Genomic DNA, 24,843 nt, shown 5'->3' on the forward strand with positions numbered 1-24,843 from the left:
ATTCTGTGTCCCTAGAAGACACTTGCAGGGACATGTGTCAATCCAAAGCCTGGTGGAGCAAGGCCCTCCCCTGGAACAGCCTGGGGAGGGGGGTGTGGTGGGGCCATCCCCCTTTCCCAAGAGCCTGGTGAGGGACACGTCCCCCAGAACTGCGCACAGCGTGGCTGGGTGCTCCCAGCCCCGTCCCTGGAGTGGCTCCTACCTGCCCTGGTGGGGTGACAACAGCAGAGCACTGGTGCTTTCAGCATAGCCACGGCTGTCAGTCCTTCCAGGGGCAGGGCTGCAGGGAAACTTCCCCAGGGCTGTGCTGGGGGTGGGAACAGGGCACAGGGCATGCAGGAGTCCAGGCTGTTGTGGCACAGGGTGTGATGGACAGGCTGTGCTTGTGCTAACTGGCAGCTACACAGAGACCCCCATTCTGAGAAGCACGAGGGTGACAATGAAAGGGGGACAGAGCCAGGCCTGGCGGCAAAGGGGCATGGCTGGCCATGCCTCCACCATGGGCCACATGTGCCTGCAAGGCACCTGGCACCCAGAGGCCGACGAGCAAGTGTTGAGGATGGCACAGCCAGGGCCGTGTGCTCAATGAGTGCGTGGGGGCTTAGTGCAGGCTGTGCCCCAGGCTGCTCATCCCCCATCTTGGCAGTGCCAGGGGGTTTCACTGGGGTCCCCAGGGTGGAGCAAAATCTTCACAGAGCCCCTGCAATACGAGCGTGTGTGCGTTCCCATCCCACCCTCCACACTGGTGCCACTGGGCTGACGCCAGGCAGCACGCGGGGAGCGAGCGCATTGGAAGGACACAGAGACAGGGGTGCTGAGGCAGCGCTAGTTCGGTGTCGGTGTTTATTGGTGTGACACTCACAGTGGGGGGACAGGAGCAGGGGACGGGCGGACATGGGCAGAGACATCTGCGGCGGGGGCAGCCGCTGTTCCCAGAAGTGGCGGGGAGGGAAGAAGCCAGCAAAGGGCCGGCAGGGTGGGTTAGAGGCACTCGGATCTGTTCACGGTCTTCTCCACATTTCCAGCCTCGTGCCTGACCTTGCACGAGACAGAATTGTAACTCTGCCACTTGCTGGCGTCCAGCGACAGGTAGCTGCTGGCCATGTACTGGTTGTTGCTCTGCCGCTGGGGCTGGCTGGTCTCCACACCACTGCTGATGGTGTTGCCGTCAGCCACCCACTGCACCGTCACAGGGCGCGGGTAGAAGTTCTCCATCAGACACACCAGGGTGGCTTTGCCCAGGCTCGACATCTCCTCGGAGGATGGAGCGAAGAGGTGGACGGTGGGAGCGACCTTGGGCTGGCCTGCAAGGGACGAAAGCAGTGCGGGGTCAGAGAGGGCTCTGACTTTCCCCACAGCCAGAGCTTATCACTCATAACTGTAATAGATTTAATTTTTATTTATTTATTTATTTATTTATTTATTTATTTATTTATACACACACACACACACACACACACACACACACATATGAAAATAAAATATGTGCATATGTGTGTGTGTAATACACATACACATACACATACATCTCATATACACTTGTGTATATGTTTTAGATACACTATACACGGCTAATATAATTTATATATGTAAAGTGTACAATATGCATACATATGTAGTCCGTATCATATAAATAGATGTATAATTCTATAAAATGCATTCTGCATTATATAATTCTATAAAATGCATTATTCATTTTAACATGAATATTAATTTCTGTATATCATATAGAGACATTTTATATAAATATAAATATGACATATATATTTATATATATGTTTATATATTTTTATATACACACACATATATATACATATCTATATTTATATATATATTTTACTAAATCTTAATTTCTTTGCCATAATGCCATTTCTTTCCTTTTACAAGGCAATTTTTTTTAAAAACCCTGAAAATTTCACAGACAAACCATCCTGTTTTCTGCCCAGTTCTGTTTTCAGAAATTCTCTTGTCTCTGAAAAATTACCCCTAAAAATCAACCAAAGGAAGATGGAAAAAAGATGTTTGGTCTTTCTGGTGTGGTTCTGCTGCCTCCTCCAACGTGCAGTGTTTCTATTTCTATCTCCACCTCTATTTCTATCTCTATCTCCATTTCAAAACCAGGATGACTCCACAATTCAATACTTTTTGATGAAGAAATGGTCAAAGAACATTTTTCTTGATCTTAGCCCCGAGTAATTTGGTTCAAATTGCGATTTTTCACCAATTACTTAAAAAAAATTACAGACAAAGACAGACAAACGACATTTCCGGCAGCATTTTCCGCACAATAATCTCCATTTTTTGACATGTCTTACCTGGACAACGGGCTCTTTAAGATACCCCTGGAATCTTTTTTCTGAGATTCCAGGGTCATGCAGTTTTAACACGAAGTCAGGATGGCTGTGGGCTGCTCACAGCCAAGGACAGGCTGTCCTTTCACAGCACCTGCGCCCTTGGCCACGGGACCCCGCAGAAGAGCCCCTGCCCCTCACCACGGGCGACAGACTTAGTCCTCAGGACTAAGAGTTCAGGACTTAGACTTTAGACTGACAAATTTCTTTGACAAAGACAAAACCCACTTCTTTTAGAGACCTAAACCTGATTTTCCTCCCCCCTGAGATCTCAGACACATTTCCTGAACAAATTTTTAAGACTTGTCGACCGAGAAAATACGCCGCGATTCTCCGTGGCGCGCACAGAGTCGTCGGGGTCCGCGGGGATGAGACGGAGCCCCCAACTCCGGGCATGGTGCCTGACCCCAAACGGGCGGCAGACCCCAGCCCGGCGCCAAGTCCGAGAAAAGACCCCCAAATCACCAAAAATCGACCAAATGTCAAAATTCCGCGGTGGGGAAAGAAAGACCGAGGGGAAGTCGGCGACTCACCTAGGACGGTCAACATCGTCCCGGCCCCGAATACACCACACAGTGACACGGGGCCATACAAAAACCTCCTGCCTCATGGCAGAGCAGTTCTGGACCCCATGGATGTGGGAGGATGGAGAGGATGGTCTGGAAATATCTCAGTGGATGCGGCGGAACGAAGGTGATGGGATGGAGATGCCCCAATGGACACAGCAGGATGAAGGTGTGGGCAGAGTTGTACCTGGTCCTGGCTGGGCTCTTTCAGTGCAGCTCCCACTGCCAGCAGTGAAGCTAATAGCTGATGGTCTCTGCAGGCAACTTGTTTTTATTAATATTTACCCTAGAAATATGAAAAAGGCAAGAGGTGGAGATGCCTACATAGAACTGCGATAGCCAAGGAAGGGGTGAGCCAGAATGGGTTTCAGCTAAAACCAATTAACTTCATATTTCCCTGTAAAGCTTGGCTGCTTCTTTGAAAAGTGTTTTCCCAGTGTGGTGCCAATCCCACAGATTGGCAGATTCAGTGCTCAGCTTGGACCACTGAATGCCAGCAGCACCAACGTAAATTCAACCCACAGATTTTCAAATGATGTGGTTTGTGCAAGTGGTTATAGAAAGAGGCAGAGTGAGTGAACTTCCTGAGTCACAGGAACTATATAAATAGTTCACTATAAAACAGGTAAAACTTCGAAGATTTTGTGGTTTGAGACACTTTCTCTTTCAGAGGTTTGCTTTGCCTCTGGGAAGGTTTATGCTTTTGTGCAAAGCCTGAAACTATCCAAAAAAAGAAAGAAAGAAAAAAAATACTGAAATTGTCTATGCAAAGCATTTAGCTGAAGCCACTGCTCTCTCTTGTGGATGATCATTTTCTGAGCATTTCTCAGGCTTCAGTGGGGTTTCAGTTTCGTTTTGTGGGAGGACAAAAGAGGGGGACAATCTTCAGCTCTTCAGTCCTGCTCTTCTCCTTGGAGGGAGGCACGGAGGAGGACAGAGGCAGTGCTGAATGCAGCAGGGTGTTGCTGAAGGAGCTTTTGGCATTGCCACTGGAGCAGGAGACCTTGAAAGCCTTTCCCACGCCGACAGACACCTCGGATGGCTGACTCAGAGATGCTGCCCGGACCAGGCAATGTGGAGAGCGAGAGGGAAGAAGAGAGGTGTCAGTCTGTGCCCCAGGGCAGCCTCTCTGACCTGCAGGAGGAGACTGCTGTGTTAAAAGGTCCTGGTGGGACAGAGAGATCACTGCCTGAAACAGAGCCCAAGGCCTGAGCCCAAGGCCATGGCCCCATGAAGAGAGCTGGCTGAGGAAGAGGAGGTGGCTGGCAGGAGAATGAAGTGGTGGAGCTGTGACACGACAGTGCCAGGCACTGCACAGCCCCAGGGTCTCCTGCACAGCGTGGGGCAAGCAGGAGGCCATTCAGAGCCAATGGTCATGAAGGGGGACCATGAAGACTGCACCAAGCCCAGTGCCCTGCTCAGCTGTGAGAGAGAGGGCAGAGAAGCTCCAGTTTTAACTCCTCTGTTTCCAGAGGACTGTGCCACCTGTGGTGATGTTCCAGAGGCTCCTGGCACAGCTGGGCTGGGAGCTTGGCGGGGAGATATCAGCAGGGCCCTGGCCAGCAGCCAGGGAGGTCAGGAGTAGCTTGGTTCTGGAGCACAGGGCAGGCACAGGAGGTCACCCCAGCAGTTCTCTTTTGAGAGTGTAGGCAAACACTGGACAGGCTTCCTAGAGAGCTGGATGATATCCCAGGCCTGCAAGTGTTATACGGACAGTTGGACAATGCCCAACATTTTCCTCACCCCTGAAGTGGCCACGCAGTTAGACTGTGTGATCATTGAAGGCCTCTTCCATCTGAAATGGTCTATTCAGTTGTATCCTAACTGCTCTCTTCCACAAATGACAAGGAAAGGGCTGTAAGGATGGAGCTGTGTCACTGGGAACAGCCACATTCAGCACAGGGCAGAAAAAGGCAAACAGGGACAGCAGAGACTCCTAACAGGCCCCTGCCATGCGTATCCCTTCCCCATTGCTCCGTTTCACCATGGTAACATCATCACTGCCATTTTAGTAGCTACTACATTAACAAACAGCCTTGTCCTGAGCTTGGACCCAAGAGATGGTCACTGTACTCATGGAGCCAGACTGGGATCTGGAGAATCACAAAGGAGTGTCTGATGGTCCCAGGTCATTGTAGTAGATCCCAGTGGCAGCGGCACAGCCAGGAAACTTAGGGTGGTACCACTCACAGCTGCTGCCATCCCTGCAACAGATGACTTTGATGGCTTGTCCCACAATGCTGACACAGAGTAGAACTGGCCTAGCACTGCCTGGACCAGGGAACATGGAGTGGGAAAGGAAGGAGAAAAGAAGATGGGGGTCAGCCAGTGATCTGGAGCATGTCCCTCTCTGGTCAAGGGAAGAGTGAAAGGACAAATCTGCCTGTGGGCTCATACATGGGACTCCCTGGGCCATGACAGCAGTGCTGGAAGGTCATAACTTCCTCAAATGACAGGGGATGGGCACAGTCTCGGGGCTCCAAGGGTTAGCTGAGGCAGGAAGTTTTTGTACCACTTCCCCATTGCTGTGTGTCACGGTGCAGCAGTACTGCTGCTGTCATAGCTACCACAGAAATAGACAGCCTCGTCCTCGGCTTGGACCCCAGTGATGGTTAACGTGGCTGTGGAGCCGGACTTGGATCCGGAGAATCGCGAAGGGATGCCCGAGGGTCTGTTGTCATTAGCATAGATCACAGTGACAGGGGCAGTGCCAGGGACCTTCTGCTGGTACCAGCCATAGCTGTAGCTGCTACCAGAGCAGGTGATCCTGACGGTGTCTCCCACGTTGTGTGACAGCGAGGGTGGCTGAGTCAGCGCTGCCTGGACCAGGGAACCTGGAGAGGGAGAGAAGAGAGGGGAGAAAACAGGGGTCAGTCAGTGTCCCAGGTGCACAAACCTGCCTGTGCCTGGAGGCCCCATCCAGTCTGGCCATGGCACCTGTGCTGTGGGCGAGCACCACGAGGAGAAGAGGGGCCCAGGCCATGGTTCAATCCCACCAGCGCAGTGTCCCCAGAATGATGGAGCTGTGCTGTGGACCCTGACTCCCTTTTAAGCCCCCGCCTGCTCAGGACCCGTCCCCTCCATGCAAATCCGACCCTGTGGTCACGGCCGGATCCTGCCCGCGCTTCTCTCCGCACATCCCTCCCTGCTCCACACCCAGCCCCACACCCAGCCCCACCGCCCCAGATGCAGCAAGGCTTGTCCCCAGACACAAAGCAGAGGCACCTCCAAGCTCTGAGCCTGAAACCCACCAGCCCTGACCCTCCAGTCCCCACACCAGGCTGAGCGGCTGCAGTGACTAAGGAGAAAGGAGAGCTGGGCGCTCTGGCGAGGGCATACAGGAGCACCTGCAGCTCCCAGTGATGGGACTGGAACAATGCCAAGCTCCACCATTTCCCAACTAATTTTTGGCATTTTTCCCTCCAATGGATTTTCCAGGCCCTGAAGTACCCCCTTGCCCTCCTACTTTTGTGCCCTGGCTTTTCCTCTGACAGCTGAGATTCACCACTCAAGACCAAGATCTTTGCTCTTCCCAGGTATTCCCACCCCACAGCAATGGGAATGGGCCAGCACTGAGCCCAGGGGTCAGCAGTGCCTCCCCATTAGCTGATCATGAGCCCAGTATGCTGCTGCTCAGCAGCCAGAGCTGGGGCAGCTCCTGGTCAGTCCTGCTCTGACTCAGGGCACAGAGATCATGGCTGTCTTTGGCGGTCCCAATCCAGACAAACAGTGGTGGCACCACAGAAAATTCCCTCTCCCCCAGGACCCTCCCTGTCCCTGACTATGCTGTCCCCAGGGTGTCAGGGCACCAGGAGCCTGGCTGGCATGGGCAGGGCAGGGCAGGGCTGCAGGGCTTTCTCCCTGTGAGCAGCATGCAGGGGACCTGCTGGAGCAGAGCATGTGTCCCATAGCAGGAACTGCCACACAGGCACACATGCTGCTCCATGTTGTGCCTGGGCAGCTGCAGGCAGCACCTGAGTTTGTCCCAAAGGAGCAACAGTGGGCTTGAGTCTCCCTTTTCCTGTGCTGAGAGATTCCACAGCCCTGATCACCACTGGTGTCCCAGTCAGAAAAGTGAGAGCCTCCTCCTGCTTCCCTTCCTCCTCTGCTTGGATCCAGCCACGGGTAATGTGGCCATGGACATGAATGCATTCCCAAGTGCTATGTATCCCCTCCCAAAATGCCAGGGAACAGGCAGGGACCTGGGGCTCTAAGCGAGTCCAGGCTGAGACACCAGGCACAGCCACATTCAGTGCAGGGCAGCAAGAGCAGGGCAATGGTGGGGACCTGACTCCCAATCACATGGGCACAGCAGAGACTCCTGACCAACATCTGCAATAGAAGAAGGTTTTTGCATCACTTCCCCAATTGCTGCATGCCACTGTGGAAGCACTGCTGCTGCTGTCCTCACCACCACAGAAATAGACAGCCTCGTCCTCGGCTTGGACCCCAGTGATGGTTAACGTGTTCGAGGAGCCAGACGTGGATCCGGAGAATCGCGAAGGGATGCCCGAGGGTCTCTGGTTATTAGCATAGATCACAGTGACAGGGGCAGTGCCAGGGACCTTCTGCTGGAACCAGCCATAAGCATTGTTGCTGGCCTTGCAGCAGATCAAGGTATTTTGCTGCAGAGACATGGACACTGGGGACAGCTAAGCCAGAGCCATGTGAGAGCCACGGGCTGCGGCAGAAGCTCTCCATGCCCAGCCAGAGCACCCAGGGCTCCCGTGTCCTGGCAAATGCTCACACATCCAGCCCTGAGCTGCCAGGGTGGCTGCAATGCTGCTGGGCCCTGGGCAAGACTCAGACTGTGGAGCAGATATGTGACAAAGGTGTTCTTGGGTAGCTCCACAGGCTGCAGCTCCTAGCATGGTCCCAGCTCCTCTGCCCCTCACGTGGATATCGGGCAGTGAGGATGAGCCCAAGCCAGGGCTTCTGCAGCACCAGGACCCAGTCACTGGGAACATATTCATACAATCATGGAATGGTTTGAGTTGGAAGGGATATTAAATACCATCAACACCCCTGCCATGGACTGGGACACTTTTCACTAGACCAGGTTGCTCAAAGCCTCATACAACCTTGCCTTGAACACTTCCAGAGACTGGTCATCCACAAGTCCTCTGGGAAACCTGTTCCAGTGCCACATCATGCTTAGAGTCACAGCCTTGAGACATGGAACACACAGGGAAGGGAAACAGGAAGGGAAAGGAAACGTCCCAAAGATGGAAAGGTGGTCATGTCTGGCAGAGTGGAATGAGGTGCCAAAACCAGGCTTTTTGACACTCAAGATCTCGCTTGCCTGTGTCTCAGTGTCACTGTGAGATCAGCACTGCTGCTGTCAAAGCTGTCACAGCAAAAGACAGCCTTGCCCCCAGCTTGAACACCAGTGACCCTCTGGAGCCAGACACAAAACCAGAGAATTGTGAAAGAATGCCTGAGGGTCTGCTGTCATTCCAGTAGATCACAGTGACAGGGGCACTGCCAGGGACCTTCTGCTGGTACCAGCCATAATCATCGCTGCTCCCAGAGCATATAGCCCAGAGAGTTTGTCCCAGGTTGGCTGGCACCGAGGATGACTGACTGGATCAGGGAGCCTGGGGAGGAAGAGGTGAAAGGCAATAGGATGGAGGTGAGCCATTGCCTCAGGAGCACATTCCTGCCCAGGCAGTGTGACAGGGCTCCTCTGCCCATGGTCCTCATGCCACAGTGGGACACACAGCATCAAGACAGAGAGGAACATTCGAGACCCATGGCCCTGGAAGGAGAACTGGCAGCAACAGAACAGTAGAACCTCACCCTCTGAGGGAAAGGGACCTGGTCATGGCTACAGAAACATGGGGGAATCAGAGCCCAGGCTGGCCCAGGGCAGTGTAGCAGAGGCAGCTTCAGCAGCAGCAGCAGCAGGAGGGGGCAGCCTGAAGCAAAAGGCAACAGGGCTGGGAATGAGGCAGTGCCATTCCTGTTATGGGGACATGGGAAAGAGTGACCTCCTGTGCCTTGTCATGCACATTCATGTCCTTAGGCAGGGGACAGGAACCTGCCTCAACTCCACTATCACAGCTTGGTTTGGCCATGAGAAAAGATGGCTCAAAACCTCCCTCTCTTGACCCTGGGTTCTGTGTCTCACTTCCCCAATAGTCACTGGCTTCATCACCCTCATCAGTACTGCTGCTGTCCCAGCCACCACAGAAATAGACAGCCTCGTCCTCAGCTTGGACCCCAGTGATGGTTAACGTGCCCGTGGAGCCGGACTTGGATCCGGAGAATCGCGAAGGGATGCCCGAGGGTCTGCTGTTGCTGCCATAGATCACAGTGACACAGCCCACGGCACCCCAGCACACAGGCAGCAGGAGGAGGACATGGTCATCAGTAGCAAAATGTGATGGGTTGGGGAACAAAGCCACATTGATCTTTGTAGGGACAAGGACAATGACCTTCAGACATGGTGGAGAACAGGAGAACTTCCAGTTCTGTGGGACAATGAAAGAAGGACTTTCATAGCCACTGCTGTCCAGGAGGGATAGGAGCCTACCCCACAGCCAGCCAAGAGGGAGGAGGGCTGAAATTTTTTCTTTCATTTTGGAGTCTGGAAATCCTTGGAATTCTCACTTCCTACTTCTTGTTGTCACTATACACCATAGCCACCACTGCTGCTGTCATAGCCACCACAGAAATAGACAGCCTCGTCCTCGGCTTGGACCCCAGTGATGGTTAACGTGGCCGTGGAGCCAGACAAGGATCCGGAGAATCGCGAAGGGATGCCCGAGGGTCTGTTGGTGTTATCATAGATCACAGTGACAGGGCCAGTGCCAGGGACCTTCTGCTGGTACCAGCCATAGTAGCTGCCACCCCCAGAGCAGGTGATCCTGACGGTGTCTCCCATGTTGGTGACACTGAGGATGGCTGAGTCACTACTGCTGCTGCCTGGACCAGGGAACCTGGAGAGGGAGAGGAGAGAGGGAAGAAGAGGCAGTCGGTGCCCCAGGAGCACAGCCCTCCTCAGGCAGGGGAAGAATAATGGGAGAACTCTGCTTTCAGGCACACATGGGGATGCCCTGGGTGCAACCCCCACCCCAGACACTCCTGAGGCACTGCTATAACCAGAGCCTGAACCGTCTCCCTGCCCACTGCCCCTCATGGGCACTCCTCATCCCAGGCACTGAGGCCAGACAGCCTGGGGACATGGCCTGCTGCAGACACCCAGGGTCTGGGGCAGTTGGAAGCAGCCCTGCCCATGGACCAATGGGAACCATGTCCAGGCCAGCAGCCAGGGACTGCAAGGCAGGGACTGCAAGTCAGTGAGAAGCTCTGTGTGGGTTTAATACGTGACCAAGCAATGGGGACATCTTCAACACACTCTGGCCACCAGATGGGACATGGGGACATGAATTGCAGACAAGACCTGGTAAAGCAAGAGCCAAAACAGCTGCAGGCACCAAGGGTAGGAACTGTCTCTGCTCTGAAACTCTTCTCCACACAGGAAAGGGTTCAGCAATTGAGGAATTGAAAAAATTATCCCAGCATCACCAAGACCCTGAGCAGCACTGCTGTCCCAGTTACCACAGAAATAGACAGCCTCGTCCTCGGCTTGGACCCCAGTGATGGTTAACGTGGCCGTGGAGCCGGACAAGGATCCGGAGAATCGCGAAGGGATGCCCGAGGGTCTCTGGCTATCAGCATAGATCACAGTGACAGGGGCAGTGCCAGGGACCTTCTGCTGGAACCAGGCATACCAGCTGCTGCTACCCCCAGAGCAGGTGATCCTGATGGTGTCTCCCACATTGGCTGACAGCGAGGATGGCTGACTCACTGCTGCTGCCTGGACCAGGGAACCTGGGGAGAGAGAGGAGAGAGGGGAGGAGAGGGTGTCAGTCAGTGTCCCAGGAGAACAGACCTGGCTAGCGAGCAAGGTTACAGGGAATGTCATAGAATGAACCCAGACACAGTCACCAGCATATTTGAGGAGTAGAGCCTAGGCCAAGGCATTTGAGCAGAGAGGCAGCTCTGGCAGATGCAGGAGGACATGCTCATCTGTAGCAAGAGGCAGTGAGGTGGGGGACTATACCATGAGTTTTGTAGGGATGAGGACAATGGTCCCTAGCCTCCTGCTCTCTAGGACAAAAAAGGGAGTTCATAGCCATGGTCATGCAGGGGAAACATAAACTTTCCCCAGTCCCACATCCACAAGTTTCATATCCCCATGGCCTCTGCTTGGCTGTGAGAAGGACTGAAAATATAAATTTTTAAGTCCTCTGCATATCCTTCGAATATCTGTTTTTGTCACTTCACCAGCATCACTGCTGCTGTCATAGCTGCCACAGAAATAGACAGCCTCATCCTCGGCTTGGACCCCAGTGATGGTTAAGGTGCCCGTGGAGCCGGATGTGGATCCAGAGAATCGTGAAGGGATGCCCGAGGGTCTGCTGTCATCCCAGTAGATCACAGTGACAGGGGCAGTGCCAGGGACTTTCTGTTGGAACCAGCCATAATAGTTGCTGCTACCAGAGCAGGTGATCCTGACAGTGTCTCCCACATTGTGTGACAGCGAGGGTGGCTGCTGAGTCACTGCTGCCTGGACCAGGGAACCTGGGGAGGGAGAGAAGAGAGGGGAGAAGACAGGAAGCCAATCTGCACCCCAGGAGCACAGCTTTTCCAGAGCAGCAGGATGTGGCCCTGTGTGCAGAAGCCCTGTCCAGGCACAGCAAGTGGTAGCCATGGCACCCGAGCTGTAGGTGAACATTGTGAGGAGGGGAGGATCCCAGACCATGGTGCAATCCCACCAGCTCCGTGTCCTCACACTTTGTCCACACTGTGGACCTTTTTAAGGCACTACATGCTTGGGTTATGGCTCCTCCATGAAATTCAGACTCCATTCACAAGTCAGGAACCTGCCAGTACATCTTTCCCCGGCTTCCACTCAGCTCCCTCATTAGTGGATACTTTTCATACCACACTTTAAATGCTGAGAAAAACTGCCAGATTTATGGTGAGTTACATCTGACATGGTGATGGCTAAATGTCCAGATGGCAGAACAGGGTGTTGGTCCCGCCAGGGATCCCTAAAGTCAAGGGCCTCTGGTGCACTATCAATCTGCAAAACCATTCCAGTAAACTGCAGTTCTCAAACCTCAGTCATTCCTCAGAAACAGCATCCCATGTTCAACATCCCCCAGCATCCATGGTCAACAGCCACCATCCTGCAGGGTACCTCAATCCTGACCAGCACTGCCATCCCAGGCACCACAGAAATAGACAGCCTCGTCCTCGGCTTGGACCCCAGTGATGGTTAACGTGCCCCCAGAGCCGGAGAATCGCGAAGGGATGCCCGAGGGTCTCTTGTCATTGTTGTAGATCACAGTGACAGGGGCAGTGCCAGGGACCTTCTGCTGGAACCAGCCATAGCCATATCCGCTGCTAACCCCAGAGCAGGAGATCCTGACAGTCCTGACACACTGGCTGGAACTGAGGATGGCTGCTGACTCAGTGGTCCCTGGACCAGGGCATGTGGAAACGGAGAGAAAAGAGAAGAGTGGAGCCAATCAGTGTCCCAGGAGCACAGACCTGCCTGGACAAAGTTACAGGGAATGCAACAGCCATGGACAAAACACAGGGACATGGTCACAGGCACATTCCAGAAGCAGAGGCCAGCCCATTGCTGAAGGGTGCATAGAAACAGCTCTGGCAGCACATGGTCATCAGTACCAAGAGGCTGTGGGGAACACAGCTACACTATGAGCTGCCAGGAGGGACAAGGGACAAAATCTTTCCTCTGCATTTTGATTCACTGTCACTTTCTATTCCTCATTGTCACCGCACACCATAGCTGCTGCTGCTGCTGCTGCCTTCATAGCTACCACAGAAATAGACAGCCTCGTCCTCGGCTTGGACCCCAGTGATGGTTAACGTGGCTGAGGAGCCGGACTGGGATCCGGAGAATCGCGAAGGGATGCCCGAGGGTCTCTTGTCATTAGCATAGATCACAGTGACAGGGCCACTGCTGGTGCCAGCCATAGCTGTAGCTGCTACCAGAGCAGGTGATCCTGACGGTGTCTCCCACGTTGTGTGACAGCGAGGGTGGCTGCTGAGTCAGCGCTGCCTGGACCAGGGAACCTGGAGAGGGAGAGAAGAGAGAGGAGAAGACAGGGGTCAGTCAGTGTCCCAGGTGCACAAACCCGCCTGGGCAGCAGGATGGGCCCCTGTGCCCAAAAGCTCTGTCCAGGCACAGCAAGTCTGGCCATGGCACCTGAGCTGTGAGTGAGCACTGTGAGGAGGAGAAGGGCCCAGGCCGTGGTGCAATCCCAGCAGCTCCATATCCTCACACTGACAGGGCTGTGCTGTGGGTGTTGACCTGCTTTTAAGTCCCTACCTGCCCCACAGGCCCTCCATGGATATATGGCCCCAAATTATTCCTTGGAACTCCTGTCCCACTGCTCCCTCAGCCCACTGCAGGAATCTCTGTCCCTCCAAAAGGCAACAAGATTCGTCTGGGTCGTCTCCTTCTTCACCAGCATGACTGCTGAGCTCCCAAATCAGCTAGGGACCACTCTAAGCCTGTTCCTACACAGTAGGACCACAGACTTGCTGCACACATGCTTCAATTGAAGGTGCCACCTTGGGCCTCTCTGAATTGCTACAAGAGAACTGTAGAGCAGAGAAAAGGGGCTTTGAAAGGGAATGGGAACCACACCAAGACCAGGAGCTTCAAGGCTCCACAACACTAAGGAAAATCGACCCACCAGTTCCTCCAAATTCAAAGTGAGCCTGAAGGTGTCCAGCAGCTTTTCAGCAACTGTGGGTAGAGCTGGTCCGGTGTTTGTACCAACCAGGAGCATGTAGCACCTGCACTCTTGTCCGGCCAGGGGCAGCCCCTCTGCCTCCTGCGCACAGCACGGCCCACGGCAGCCGCCGAAGGAGCCTGCGGGGCTGCTCTGAACCTCGCTGGCACTCGCTGGCACCGGGCTGGCCGCAGCCCCTTCGCCTCCTGCGTGTCCGGGGAGCCTGAGCACTGTGCAGTGGAGCCACACTGACACCGTGTGGGGACAAGAAGGGCTCAGGGACAGCAGTGCAGGAACTGAGAGCAGAGCCCGGCACAGGACTCTGCCCTTGCTGCCTCTCACCCCCGCCACGGCTTCCATCAGCTGCAGAGATTGCTCCAGGCCTGGCCACAACCATCAGGGTTTCTGTATGGCATGCTGCCACGGCAGCCTGTGCCCACAGGAGAGAGCCACTGACACAGACACAGGGTCCTCTGGCACAGTTGCTTTCTCCAGAGATGTGCTGGCATCAGCCATGAACTGGCAGGGACCAGCACCACTGTGGGTCTCATGCTGGTATCATAGATCACAGTGACAGGGACTTCTGCTGGGACCAGGCACAGCCACTGCTACTGACCTTGAGAGTCTCTCCCACACTGGCAGACATCTCGGATGGCTGACTCAGAGATGCTGCCCAGACCAGGGAATGTGGAGAGCGAGAGGGAAGAAGAGGGGTGTCAGTCTGTGCCCCAGGGCAGCCTCTCTGACCTGCAGGAGGAGACTGCTGTGTCAAAAGGTCCTGGGGGGACAGAGAGATCACTGCCTGAAACAGAGCCCAAGGCCTGAGCCCAAGGCCATGGCCCCATGAAGAGAGCTGGCTGAGGAAGAGGAGGAGGTGGCTGGCAGGAGAATGAGGTGGTGGAGCTGTGACACGACAGTGCCAGGCACTGCACAGCCCCAGGGTCTCCTGCACAGCGTGGGGCAAGCAGGAGGCCATTCAGAGCCAATGGTCATGAAGAGGGTCGTGAAGCTGCACCAAGCCCAGTGGCCTGCTCAGCTGTGAGAGAGAGGGCAGAGACGCTCCAGTTTTAATTCCACTGTACTTCATTTCTACATCTCTCTGTATCACCATACCAGCTGCCACTGCTGCTGTCCCTGCTTCCACAGAAATAGACAGCCTCGTCCTCGGCTTGGACCCCAGTGATGGTTAATGTGCCCGTGGAGCTGGACCAGGATCCGGAGAATCGCGAAGGGATGCCCGAGGGTCTCTGGCTATCAGCATAGATCACAGTGACAGGGGCAGTGCCAGGGACCTTCTGCTGGTACCAGCCATAGCCATAGCTACCCCCAGAGCAGGTGATCCTGACGGTGTCTCCCACATTGGCTGACAGTGAGGATGGCTGATTCACTGCTGCTGCCTGGACCAGGGAACCTGGAGAGGGCGAGGAGAGAGGGGAGGAGAGGGTGTTAGTCAATGTCCCAGGAGAACAGACCTGGCTAGCGAGCAAGGTTACAGGGAATGTCACAGAATGGACCCAGACACAGTCACCAGCATATTTGAGGAGTAGAGCCCAGGGCAAGGCATTTGAGCAGAGAGGCAGCTCTGGCAGATGCAGGAGGATGTGCTCACCTGAAGCAAGAGGCAGTGGAGAAGAGGTGGGGAACACTGCTATACCATGGGTTTTGTAGGGATGAGGAGAATGGACCCCAGCCAGAAAGTCACCTCCTGCTCTCTAGGACAAAAAAGGGAATTCATAACCATGGTCATGCAGGGGAGACATAAACCTGCCCCAGTTCCACATCCACAACTTTGCTTGGCCCTAAGAAGGAGTGAAAATCTGTGAAAATCTATGTTTTTAATTTCTCTGTATTTGTCGCTTCACCAGCAGTACTGCTGCTGTCCTTGCCACCACAGAAATAGACAGCCTCGTCCTCGGCTTGGACCCCAGTGATGGTTAACGTGGCTGTGGAGCCGGATGCAGAACCGGAGAATCGCGAAGGGATGCCCGAGGGTCTCTTGTCATCAGCATAGATCACAGTGACAGGGGCAGTGCCAGGGACCTTCTGGTACCAGGCAAATTAGTTTTTGAGATTGCCTTCAGAGCAGGTGATTCTGACAGTCTCTCCCACGTTGGCTGACAGCGAGGGCAGCTGACTCACTGCTGCTGCCTGGACCAGGGTACCTGGAGAGCGGGGAAAGAGAGGGGAGAAGAGGAGCTCAGTCAGTGTACCAGGTACACACCCCTGCCTGGACAAGGTTATAGGGAATGCAACAGTCAGACATGGACATGGCCACAGCACACTCCAGGAGCAGAGCCCAGCCCATTGCTGAAGGGTGCATAGAAACAGCTCTGGCAGCACATGGTCATCAGTACCAAGAGGCTGTGGGGAACACAGCTACACCATGAGCTGCCAGGAGGGACAAGGGCCAAAATCTTTCCTCTGCATTTTGATTCACTGTCACTTTCTATTCCTCATTGTCACCACACACCATAGCTGCTGCTGCTGCTGCTGCCTTCATAGCTACCACAGAAATAGACAGCCTCGTCCTCGGCTTGGACCCCAGTGATGGTTAACGTGGCTGAGGAGCCGGACTGGGATCCGGAGAACCGCGAAGGGATGCCCGAGGGTCTGTTGGTATCCCTATAGATCACAGTGACAGGGGCAGTGCCAGGGACCTTCTGCTGGAACCAGGCATTCCAGCTGCCATAGCTAGCCCCAGAGCAGGTGATCCTGACGGTGTCTCCTACATTGGCTGACGGCGAGGATGGCTGAGTCACCACTGCCTGGACCAGGGAACCTGGAGAGGGAGGAGGAGAGGGGAGAAAATAGGGGTAAGTCAGTGTCCCACGAGCACAGATCAGGCTGGGCAGGGGACATGGCCCAAAGGGTCTCCTGGCAGTGACTCTGGCCATGGCTCCTGAGCTGTGGGTCAGCACTGCAGAGGGGGAGGGGCCCAGGCCATGGTGCAATCCCACCAGTCCCAGGTACTCACCCTTGTGGGGCTGTGCTGTGGACCTTGGCTAGCATAGCTGCTGGTCTCCCAGGCACGACAGAAAAAGACAACCTCATCCTAAGCTTGGACCCCAGTGATGGTTAACGTGGTCATGGTGCCGAATATGGATGCAGAGAACTGTGAAGGGATGCCCAAGGGTCTGTTATCATCAAGATAGATCACTGTGACAGGGGCAGTGCCAGGGACCTTCTGCTGGTACCAGCCATAGTTGTTGCTACTCCCGGAGCAGGCAATCTTGACAGTTTCACCATGTTTGATGTCACTGACGATGGCTGACTCAGTGATCCTGCCTAGGCCAGGGAGCCTGGAGAAGGTGAGCGGTAACACCAGAAGAGTCAGTTCTTTCCCTAGGAGCACATTCCTGCCCAGGCAGTGTGACAGGGCTCCTCTGCCCATGGTCCTCATGCCACAGTGGGACACACAGCATCAAGACGGAGAGGAACATTCGAGACCCATGGCCCTGGAAGGAGAACTGGCAGCAACAGAACACTAGAACCTCACCCTCTGAGGGAAAGGGACCTGGTCATGGCTACAGAAACATGGGGGAATCAGAGCCCAGGCTGGCCCAGGGCAGTGTAGCAGAGGCAGCTTCAGCAGCAGCAGCAGCAGGAGGGGGCAGCCTGAAGCAAAAGACAACAGGGCTGGGAATGAGGCAGTGCCATTCCTATTATGGGGACATGGGAAAGAGTGACCTCCTGTGCCTTGTCATGCACATTCATGTCCTTAGGCAGGGGACAGGAACCTGCCTCAACTCCACTATCACAGCTTGGTTTGGCCATGAGAAAAGATGGCTCAAAACCTCCCTCTCTTGACCCTGGGTTCTGTGTCTCACTTCCCCAATAGTCACTGGCTTCATCACCCTCATCAGTACTGCTGCTGTCATCGCTACCACAGAAATAGACAGCCTCGTCCTCGGCTTGGACCCCAGTGATGGTTAACGTGGCCGTGGAGCCGGACCGGGATCCGGAGAATCGCGAAGGGATGCCCGAGGGTCTGCCGTTGCTGCCATAGATCACAGTGACAGGGCCAGTGCCAGGGACCTTCTGTTGGTACCAGCCAGCATCATAGCTGCTACTAAGCCCAGAGCAGGTGATCCTGACAGTGTCTCCCACGTTGTGTGACAGCGAGGGTGGCTGCTGAGTCACTGCTGCCTGGACCAGGGAACCTGGAGAGGGAGAGAAGAGAGGGGAGGAAAGGGTGGTCAGTCATTGTCCCTGGAGCACAGACCTGCCTGAGCAGCAGGATGGGGCCCCTCTGCCCAAAGGCATTCAGGCTCAGCAAGTCTGGCCATGGCTCCTGAGCTGTGGGCAAGCACTGCAAGGAGAGGAGGAGCCCAGGCCACAGTGTGATCCCATCAGCTTCATATCCTCACATTGTGGCACCCAACACCCTCTTATCTGCCCAAGAGAGACCCGTCATGAAATCTGGCCCCCAACATTTCCTGACTGCTCCTGTTCCACTGTTCCCTTGTCCACCAATGCAGGAAGATCACTCCAGGCCACTTGCTACCTTGAGCATTCAGCTGGGAAAAACAGGTCCTGCTGCAGCCAGGACACCACAAGCTGGTGTATCTTAGGCCACAGGACTATGCTCAGCTGGATGGAGGTTTGTGGGCAAAGACACCTCAGTCTTAGCAAAGATCAGCTCATCCAGCTGCTCCCTTCCCACACAGGGGCTTCTGTGCAGGGCTCCGCACCTGCAGCTGCCCCCAGCCAAGCTCATGGCCCCCCACCTGTGCTGAGGTGCCACAACACCCCCACTGCAGGCACTGCCCCAGCACCAGTGACTCTCCTCCTTGTGAGCAGCACCACAGGGAACAGAAGTCCTCTGCATCGTGCAGCCCCTGGGGCACAAGGGGAGGTAGCCAGCCTGGCCAGCCCCACACACCTGCACAGACCTCTCCACACCACCCTTCCCAGACCTGCCTCTGCCTTTCCAAATGCTGCTCCTTTGGGAGTGGAGGCAGACAAGGAAAATTGCGAAGGGATTCTCGATGGTATGTTGTTGCTCTAGTAACAGGGACACTGCCAGGGAACCCCTGCCTGGATCAGCCAGCATAAGTTTAGCTACTGCTAAGCCCATAACAGCTGATCTTTGTGGTTTCTCTAAGGTTAGCTGACACCAAGGATGGCTGACTAGGCAATACTGCCCAGACGAGGGGAGCTGGAAAAGGAGATGGGAAAATACAGGGTTCAGTAATGCAGGAACCTCTACCCTGATGCTTGATACTGGAACGTAGGAACTCCACACAGAACTATGCCATGGTGGGTTTTTGTATCACTTCAAGACTCCTTTGTGCCTCTGTGGCAGCATCACTGCTGCTGTCCCAGCTACCACAGAAATAGACAGCCTCGTCCTCGGCTTGGACCCCAGTGATGGTTAACGTGTTTGAGGAACCGGACCCAGATCCAGAGAATCGCGAAGGGATGCCCGAGGGTCTCTCATCACTGTAGTAGATCACAGTGACAGGGGCAGTGCCAGGGACCTTCTGCTGGAACCAGGCATACCAGCTGCTGCTAGCCCCAGAGCAGGTGATCCTGACGGTGTCTCCCACATTGGCTGACAGTGAGGATGGCTGATTCACTGCTGCTGCCTGGACCAGGGAGCCTGGAGAGGGAGAGGAGAGAGGGGAGATGACAGGGGTCAGCCAGTGTCCCAGGAGCACAGACATACCTTGATAAGGATATAGGGAATGCAACAGTAAAAGGAGAACAGACATGGAAAATGGCCACAGGCACAACTAGAGAGCAGAGCTCAGCCCTGGGTATCCCAGCACAGAGGCACCAGCAGGAGGACATGGTCATTAGGTCAGAGAACAGTGGGAGACAAAGCCACACTATGGGTTTTGTAGGGAGCAGAACAATGATTATCAGTCACAAAGTCACCTCCCACTCTCTAGGACACAAAATGGGCAAAATTCAGGGCCAGGATCATGTGGAGGAGACAAAAACTTTCTCCAATCCCACATCCACAACTCTGCTTGGCCCTGAAAATGACAGAAGGTCTCAAATTTTAGTTCCTCTGTACATCACTTGAAAATCTGTGTCACTATACCAGCACCACTGCTGTCACTGCCACCACAGAAATAGACAGCCTCGTCCTCAGCTTGGACCCCAGTGATGGTTAACATGGCTGTGAAGCTGGATGTGGATCCAGAGAATCGTGAAGGGATGCCCGAGGGTCTCTTGTCATTCTGGTAGATCACAGTGACAGGGACAGTGCCAGGGACCAGCCATAGTTGCCAGAGCTACTCCCAGAGCAGGGGATTTTGATGGTCTCTCCTATGCTGGCAGTGAGGATGGCTGACTCAGTGATGCTGCCTGGACTGGGAACCTGGAGAGGGAGAGGAGAGAGGGGAGAAGAGGGTGTGAGTCAGTGACCTGGGAACACAGATCTCCCCAGGCAGTGGGACAATGATTGGACTCCCGTGTTCAAAGTCCCCAGCTGGTCACAATGAGTCTGGCCAGGATGTCTGCACCAGGGATGGATAACACGGCGAGGAGGGGGACATGGCCCAGCCAGGTGCCAGCTGCTCAGACAACAGAGGATGAGGATGGGTTCAGGCTCCTTGCTGCTGTGGGGTCATAGCAGGACATTGTCCAGGGCCAGGGGCTTCCCTGAGGGTCAGAGGTGCCTGGAGACTCCTGCACAGGCTGAAAGTGAGCCCAGTGCGGGGGCACTGAGTAAACACAGCCTCAGCCTAGCAGCTCCTCTAGAACACAACAGAGTGTGTGACCAGCCATGATCTGCCCTGACAGCCTCATGCATGACCCCGGAGCTACAGCACTCATGGGAAATGTCCCTTCCTAGGCTTTGAAGGCAAAGCTTTGGCCCAGCTCCATGGCCCATGGCATTTCCCCAGCTCTTGGTGCTGGAGCCACAAGGCTAAACCCCCTTGGGTGATGTCCAGGGGCTCCTGGCACAGCAGGGCTCTGAGGCAGCCAGCAGGGCCCTGGACACCAGCTGGGGAGCACAGGGCCTGGTGCAGTGTGCAGGGACAGAGCTGCTGGGAGGTCATCCCTTTTCCAAATGATGGGAGATAGGCACAGTCATAAGACTCTAAGAGACAGCTGAGGCAGGAGGCTTTTGAATCACTTCCCCATTGTTCTGTGTCACTGTGCAGCACCACTGCTGCTGTCAGCAGCACCACAGAAATAGACAGCCTCGTCCTCGGCTTGGACCCCAGTGATGGTTAACGTGGCTGTGGTGCCGGATGCAGAACCGGAGAATCGCGAAGGGATGCCCGAGGGTCTGCTGTTGCTGTTGTAGATCACAGTGACAGGGGCAGTGCCAGGGACCTTCTGCTGGTACCAGCCAGCATTGCTCCAGCTGCTAAGCCCAGAGCAGGTGATCCTGACGGTGTCTCCCACGTTGTGTGACAGCGAGGGTGGCTGAGTCAGCGCTGCCTGGACCAGGGAACCTGGAGAGGGAGAGAAGAGAGAGGTGAAGACAGAGGTCAGTCAGTGTCCCAGGAGCACAGACCTCTGCAAGGAAGAGGATGTGGCCCCTGTGCTCTTGCTGTTCAGGCACAGCAAGTCTGGCCATGGCACCTAAGCTGTGGGAAAGCACTGTGAGGAGAAGGGCCCAGGCCATGGTGCAATCCCACCAGCTCCATGTCCTCAAACTGATGGGGCTGTGCTGTGAGTGTTGACCTGCTTTTTAAGCCCCTACCTGCCCAGGCACAGGCCCTCCATGGATATGTGGCACTCAGTGTTCCCTGGAGGTCCTGTCCCAGTGCTACCCCCACATGCTGCAGGCACCGCTGGCCCACCAAAGATCGCTCTGGGTTGCCTGTTCCTTTCCCAATATGACTGATGCACTTTCAGCTCAGCCAGGGACCACCCTGAGCCTGTTCCTGCCCGGTAGGACCACAGCCTCGCTGCACTGAGAGTTCTGTGCACAGTACAAGGCACAGCACCACTTGCCATGGGGACACATCCGCTTGGCCCAGAGCACTCAGGGGCAGTTGGTGCCTCCTGGTCGCAGGGCACTGTGCTCCCTTGGGTGCTGATCAGAAGCAGGGACAGAGCAGCTGGGAAAACCACATCCTGCTTCAATTGAGGGTGCCACCCTGGGCCTCTCTGAATTGCCACAAGAGAACTGTAGAGCAGAGAAAAGGGGCTTTGAAAGGGAATGGGAACCACACCAAGACCCGGAGTTTCAAGGCTCCACAACACTAAGGAAAATCGACCCACCAGTTCCTCCAAATTTAAAGTGAGCCTGAAGGTGTCCAGCAGCTTTGCAGCAACTGTGGGTAGAGCTGGTCCGGTGTTTGTACCCACCAGGAGCACGTAGCACCTGCACTCTTGTCCGGCCAGGGGCAGCCCCTCTGCCTCCTGCGCACAGCACGGCCCACGGCAGCCGCCGAAGGAGCCTGCGGGGCTGCTCTGAACCTCGCTGGCACTCGCTGGCACCGGGCTGGCCGCAGCCCCTTCGCCTCCTGCGTGTCCGGGGAGCCTGAGCACTGTGCAGTGGAGCCACACTGACACCGTGTGGGGACAAGAAGGGCTCAGGGACAGCAGTGCAGGAACTGAGAGCAGAGCCCGGCACAGGACTCTGCCCTTGCTGCCTCTCACCCCCGCCACGGCTTCCATCAGCTGCAGAGATTGCTCCAGGCCTGGCCACAACCAGCAGGGTTTCTGTATGGTACGCTGCCACGGCAGCCTGTGCCCACAGGAGAGAGCCACTGACACAGACACAGGGTCCTCTGCACAGTTGCTTTCTCCAGAGATGTGCTGGCATCAGCCATGAACTGGCAGTGACTGGCAAGGCCCAGAAAGTCCAGAGATCATGACTGGGATTTTCCCAGCTCCTCCGAGCAGCCATAGGACAGGACATTTTGAGGGCAGGGAAAAGTAGCCCCACCACACCTTTTTGCTTCCAGGAGTCATGTCATTTCGATGTCCTCCAGCACCACTGAGGGTGTCTTTGAGATGTCATGGATAACGGGGGCACTGTCAGGGACCTTCTGCTGGAACCAGGCACAGCCACCACTCCCCCAGTGCAGGAGATCTTGGTGGTTTCTCCCAGACTGTCTGGCACTGAGGATGGCTGACTGAGAGATGCTGCCTGGGTCAGGGACTGTGGACAAGAGAGAGGAGAAGAGGGGTTTCACCCAGTGTTCCAGGAACATGGCTGTCTCCTGGACAGGGGGATGGAGAATGTCACACTCAGAGACCACAGCTACTACTGAATTTGGGGAGCTGAGCCAAGCCAAATGTACCCCAAGGCATCTCAGCACAGAGACACCTCTGGCAGCAACAGAAGAAAGTGGTCATCTGTAGCAAGAGGCAGTGGGATGGGGGACAAAGCCACACCATGAGTTTTGTGGGGACCAGGACAATGATCCCCAGCCCCAAGTTCACCTCCAGTGCTCTATGACACAAAAGGGGAGACATTTGTAGCCATGGTCATGCAGAAAAGACAAAAACCTGCCCCAGATTCACATCCACCACTCTCCTTGGTGATGAGAACAGTAAAATGCCATTTTTATTTCCTCTGTACATAATTTGAAAATCTGTCATTTTCATTACACCAACATAGCTGCTGTCTATGCTACCACAGAAATAGACAGCCTCGTCCTCGGCTTGGACCCCAGTGATGGTTAACGTGCCCCCAGAGCCGGAGAATCGCGAAGGGATGCCCGAGGGTCTCTTGTCACTGCTATAGATCACAGTGACAGGGCCAGTGCCAGGGACCTTCTGCTGGAACCAGCCATAATTGCTGCTGCTACCAGAGCAGGTGATCCTGACAGTGTCTCCCACGTTGTGTGACAGCGAGGGTGGCTGAGTCAGTGATGCTGCCTGGACCAAGGAACCTGGAGAGGGAGAGAAGAAGGGGATGAGACAGGGGTCAGTCAGTGTCTCAGGGGCACCACCTGCCTGAGCAGCAAGATGGGCCCCCTCTGCCCAAACACCCCAAAATGCCATGGAGTGGCCGAGAAATGCACACAGAACACAGGGCATGAGAGTGCCTCCACCATGCTGACCAGCATTGCTGCTGTCCCAGGCACCAGAGAAATAGACAGCCTCGTCCTCGGCTTGGACCCCAGTGATGGTTAACGTGTTTGTGGAGCCAGACAAGGATCCAGAGAATAGTGAAGGGATGCCCAAGGGTCTCTTGTTATCATTATAGATCACAGTGACAGGGCCAGTGCCAGGGACCTTCTGCTGGAACCAACCTAAGCCAAAGATGCTGCTAAGCCCGGAGCAGGTGATCCTGACGGTGTCTCCCACATTGGCTGACAGTGAGGATGGGTGCTGATTCAGCACTGTCTGGACTAGGGAACCTGGAGAGGGAGAGAAGACAGTGGAGAAGACAGTAAGTCAGTTTCCCAAGAGCACAGATCTGCCTGGGCAGCAGGACAGTGCCCCTGTGCCCAAAGCCCCCAAGATGCAATGGAGGGACCCACAGCCAAAGACAGACCAGACCCCAAGGTATGAGTTTCCTGCAGGGAGAAATGGCAACAGCAAGAGGAGAGAGAATGCTGGAAGTCAGTGCCTTCACTTCGCTGACCAGCACTGCTGCCGTCATAGCTACCACAGAAATAGACAGCCTCGTCCTCGGCTTGGACCCCAGTGATGGTTAACGTGGCTGTGGAGCCGGACTTGGATCCGGAGAATCGCGAAGGGATGCCCGAGGGTCTCTTGTCATTCCAGTAGATCACAGTGACAGGGGCAGTGCCAGGGACCTTCTGCTGATACCAGCCATAGTCACTGTAGCTACTCCCAGAGCAGGTGATCCTGACAGTGTCTCCCATGTTGTGTGTCCGTGAGGATGGCTGACTCAGCGATTCTGCCTGGACCAGGGAACCTGGAGAGGAAAGCAAGAAGGTAGAAGAGCAGCCAGACTCTCATGAACACAGACCTCCTCGGACAAAGTTACAGGGAATGCAACAGTCATGGACAGAACAGACAGGGACAAGGTGACAGGCACATTTGAGGAGAAGAGCCTAGCCCATTGCAGAATTGCTGCGCTGAAGAAGTTCTTGCAGCACAGGGGAACGTGGTCCTCAGTATCAAGAGGCTGTGGGGGACACAGCTACACCAAGATCTTTGTAGGGAACAGGACAATGGGCCCCAGCTGCACAGTCACCTTCTGATCTCTGCAAGACCAAGGAGAGAACATTCTGTGCTCTAGACATGCAGAAGGGG

General features: G+C 55.0%; 1 protein-coding gene and 1 gene segment (V, D, J or C); both read right to left on the reverse strand.

The window, feature by feature from the left end:
• Positions 1-812: 812 nt before the first annotated feature.
• LOC120760364 (immunoglobulin lambda-1 light chain-like) lies at positions 813-5,952 on the reverse strand. Its single transcript, XM_040080471.1, has 4 exons — positions 5,855-5,952; positions 5,460-5,751; positions 2,885-2,922; positions 813-1,304 (listed from the first exon to the last, which is right to left on the reverse strand). The coding sequence occupies exons 1-4, from the start codon at positions 5,898-5,900 to the stop codon at positions 982-984; spliced, it is 699 nt and encodes a 232-aa protein (XP_039936405.1). The 5' UTR covers positions 5,901-5,952; the 3' UTR covers positions 813-981.
• Positions 5,953-16,747: 10,795 nt separating this feature from the next.
• Positions 16,748-21,283, reverse strand: LOC120760655 (Ig lambda chain V-1 region-like). The segment is given in 3 exon segments: positions 16,748-16,794; positions 17,547-17,855; positions 21,241-21,283. Coding segments are annotated over 3 exon segments (399 nt in total).
• Positions 21,284-24,843: the final 3,560 nt, after the last annotated feature.

This window comes from Hirundo rustica, chromosome 17 (genome assembly GCF_015227805.2).
Source record: "Hirundo rustica isolate bHirRus1 chromosome 17, bHirRus1.pri.v3, whole genome shotgun sequence".
Taxonomy (NCBI): Eukaryota; Metazoa; Chordata; class Aves; order Passeriformes; family Hirundinidae; genus Hirundo; species Hirundo rustica.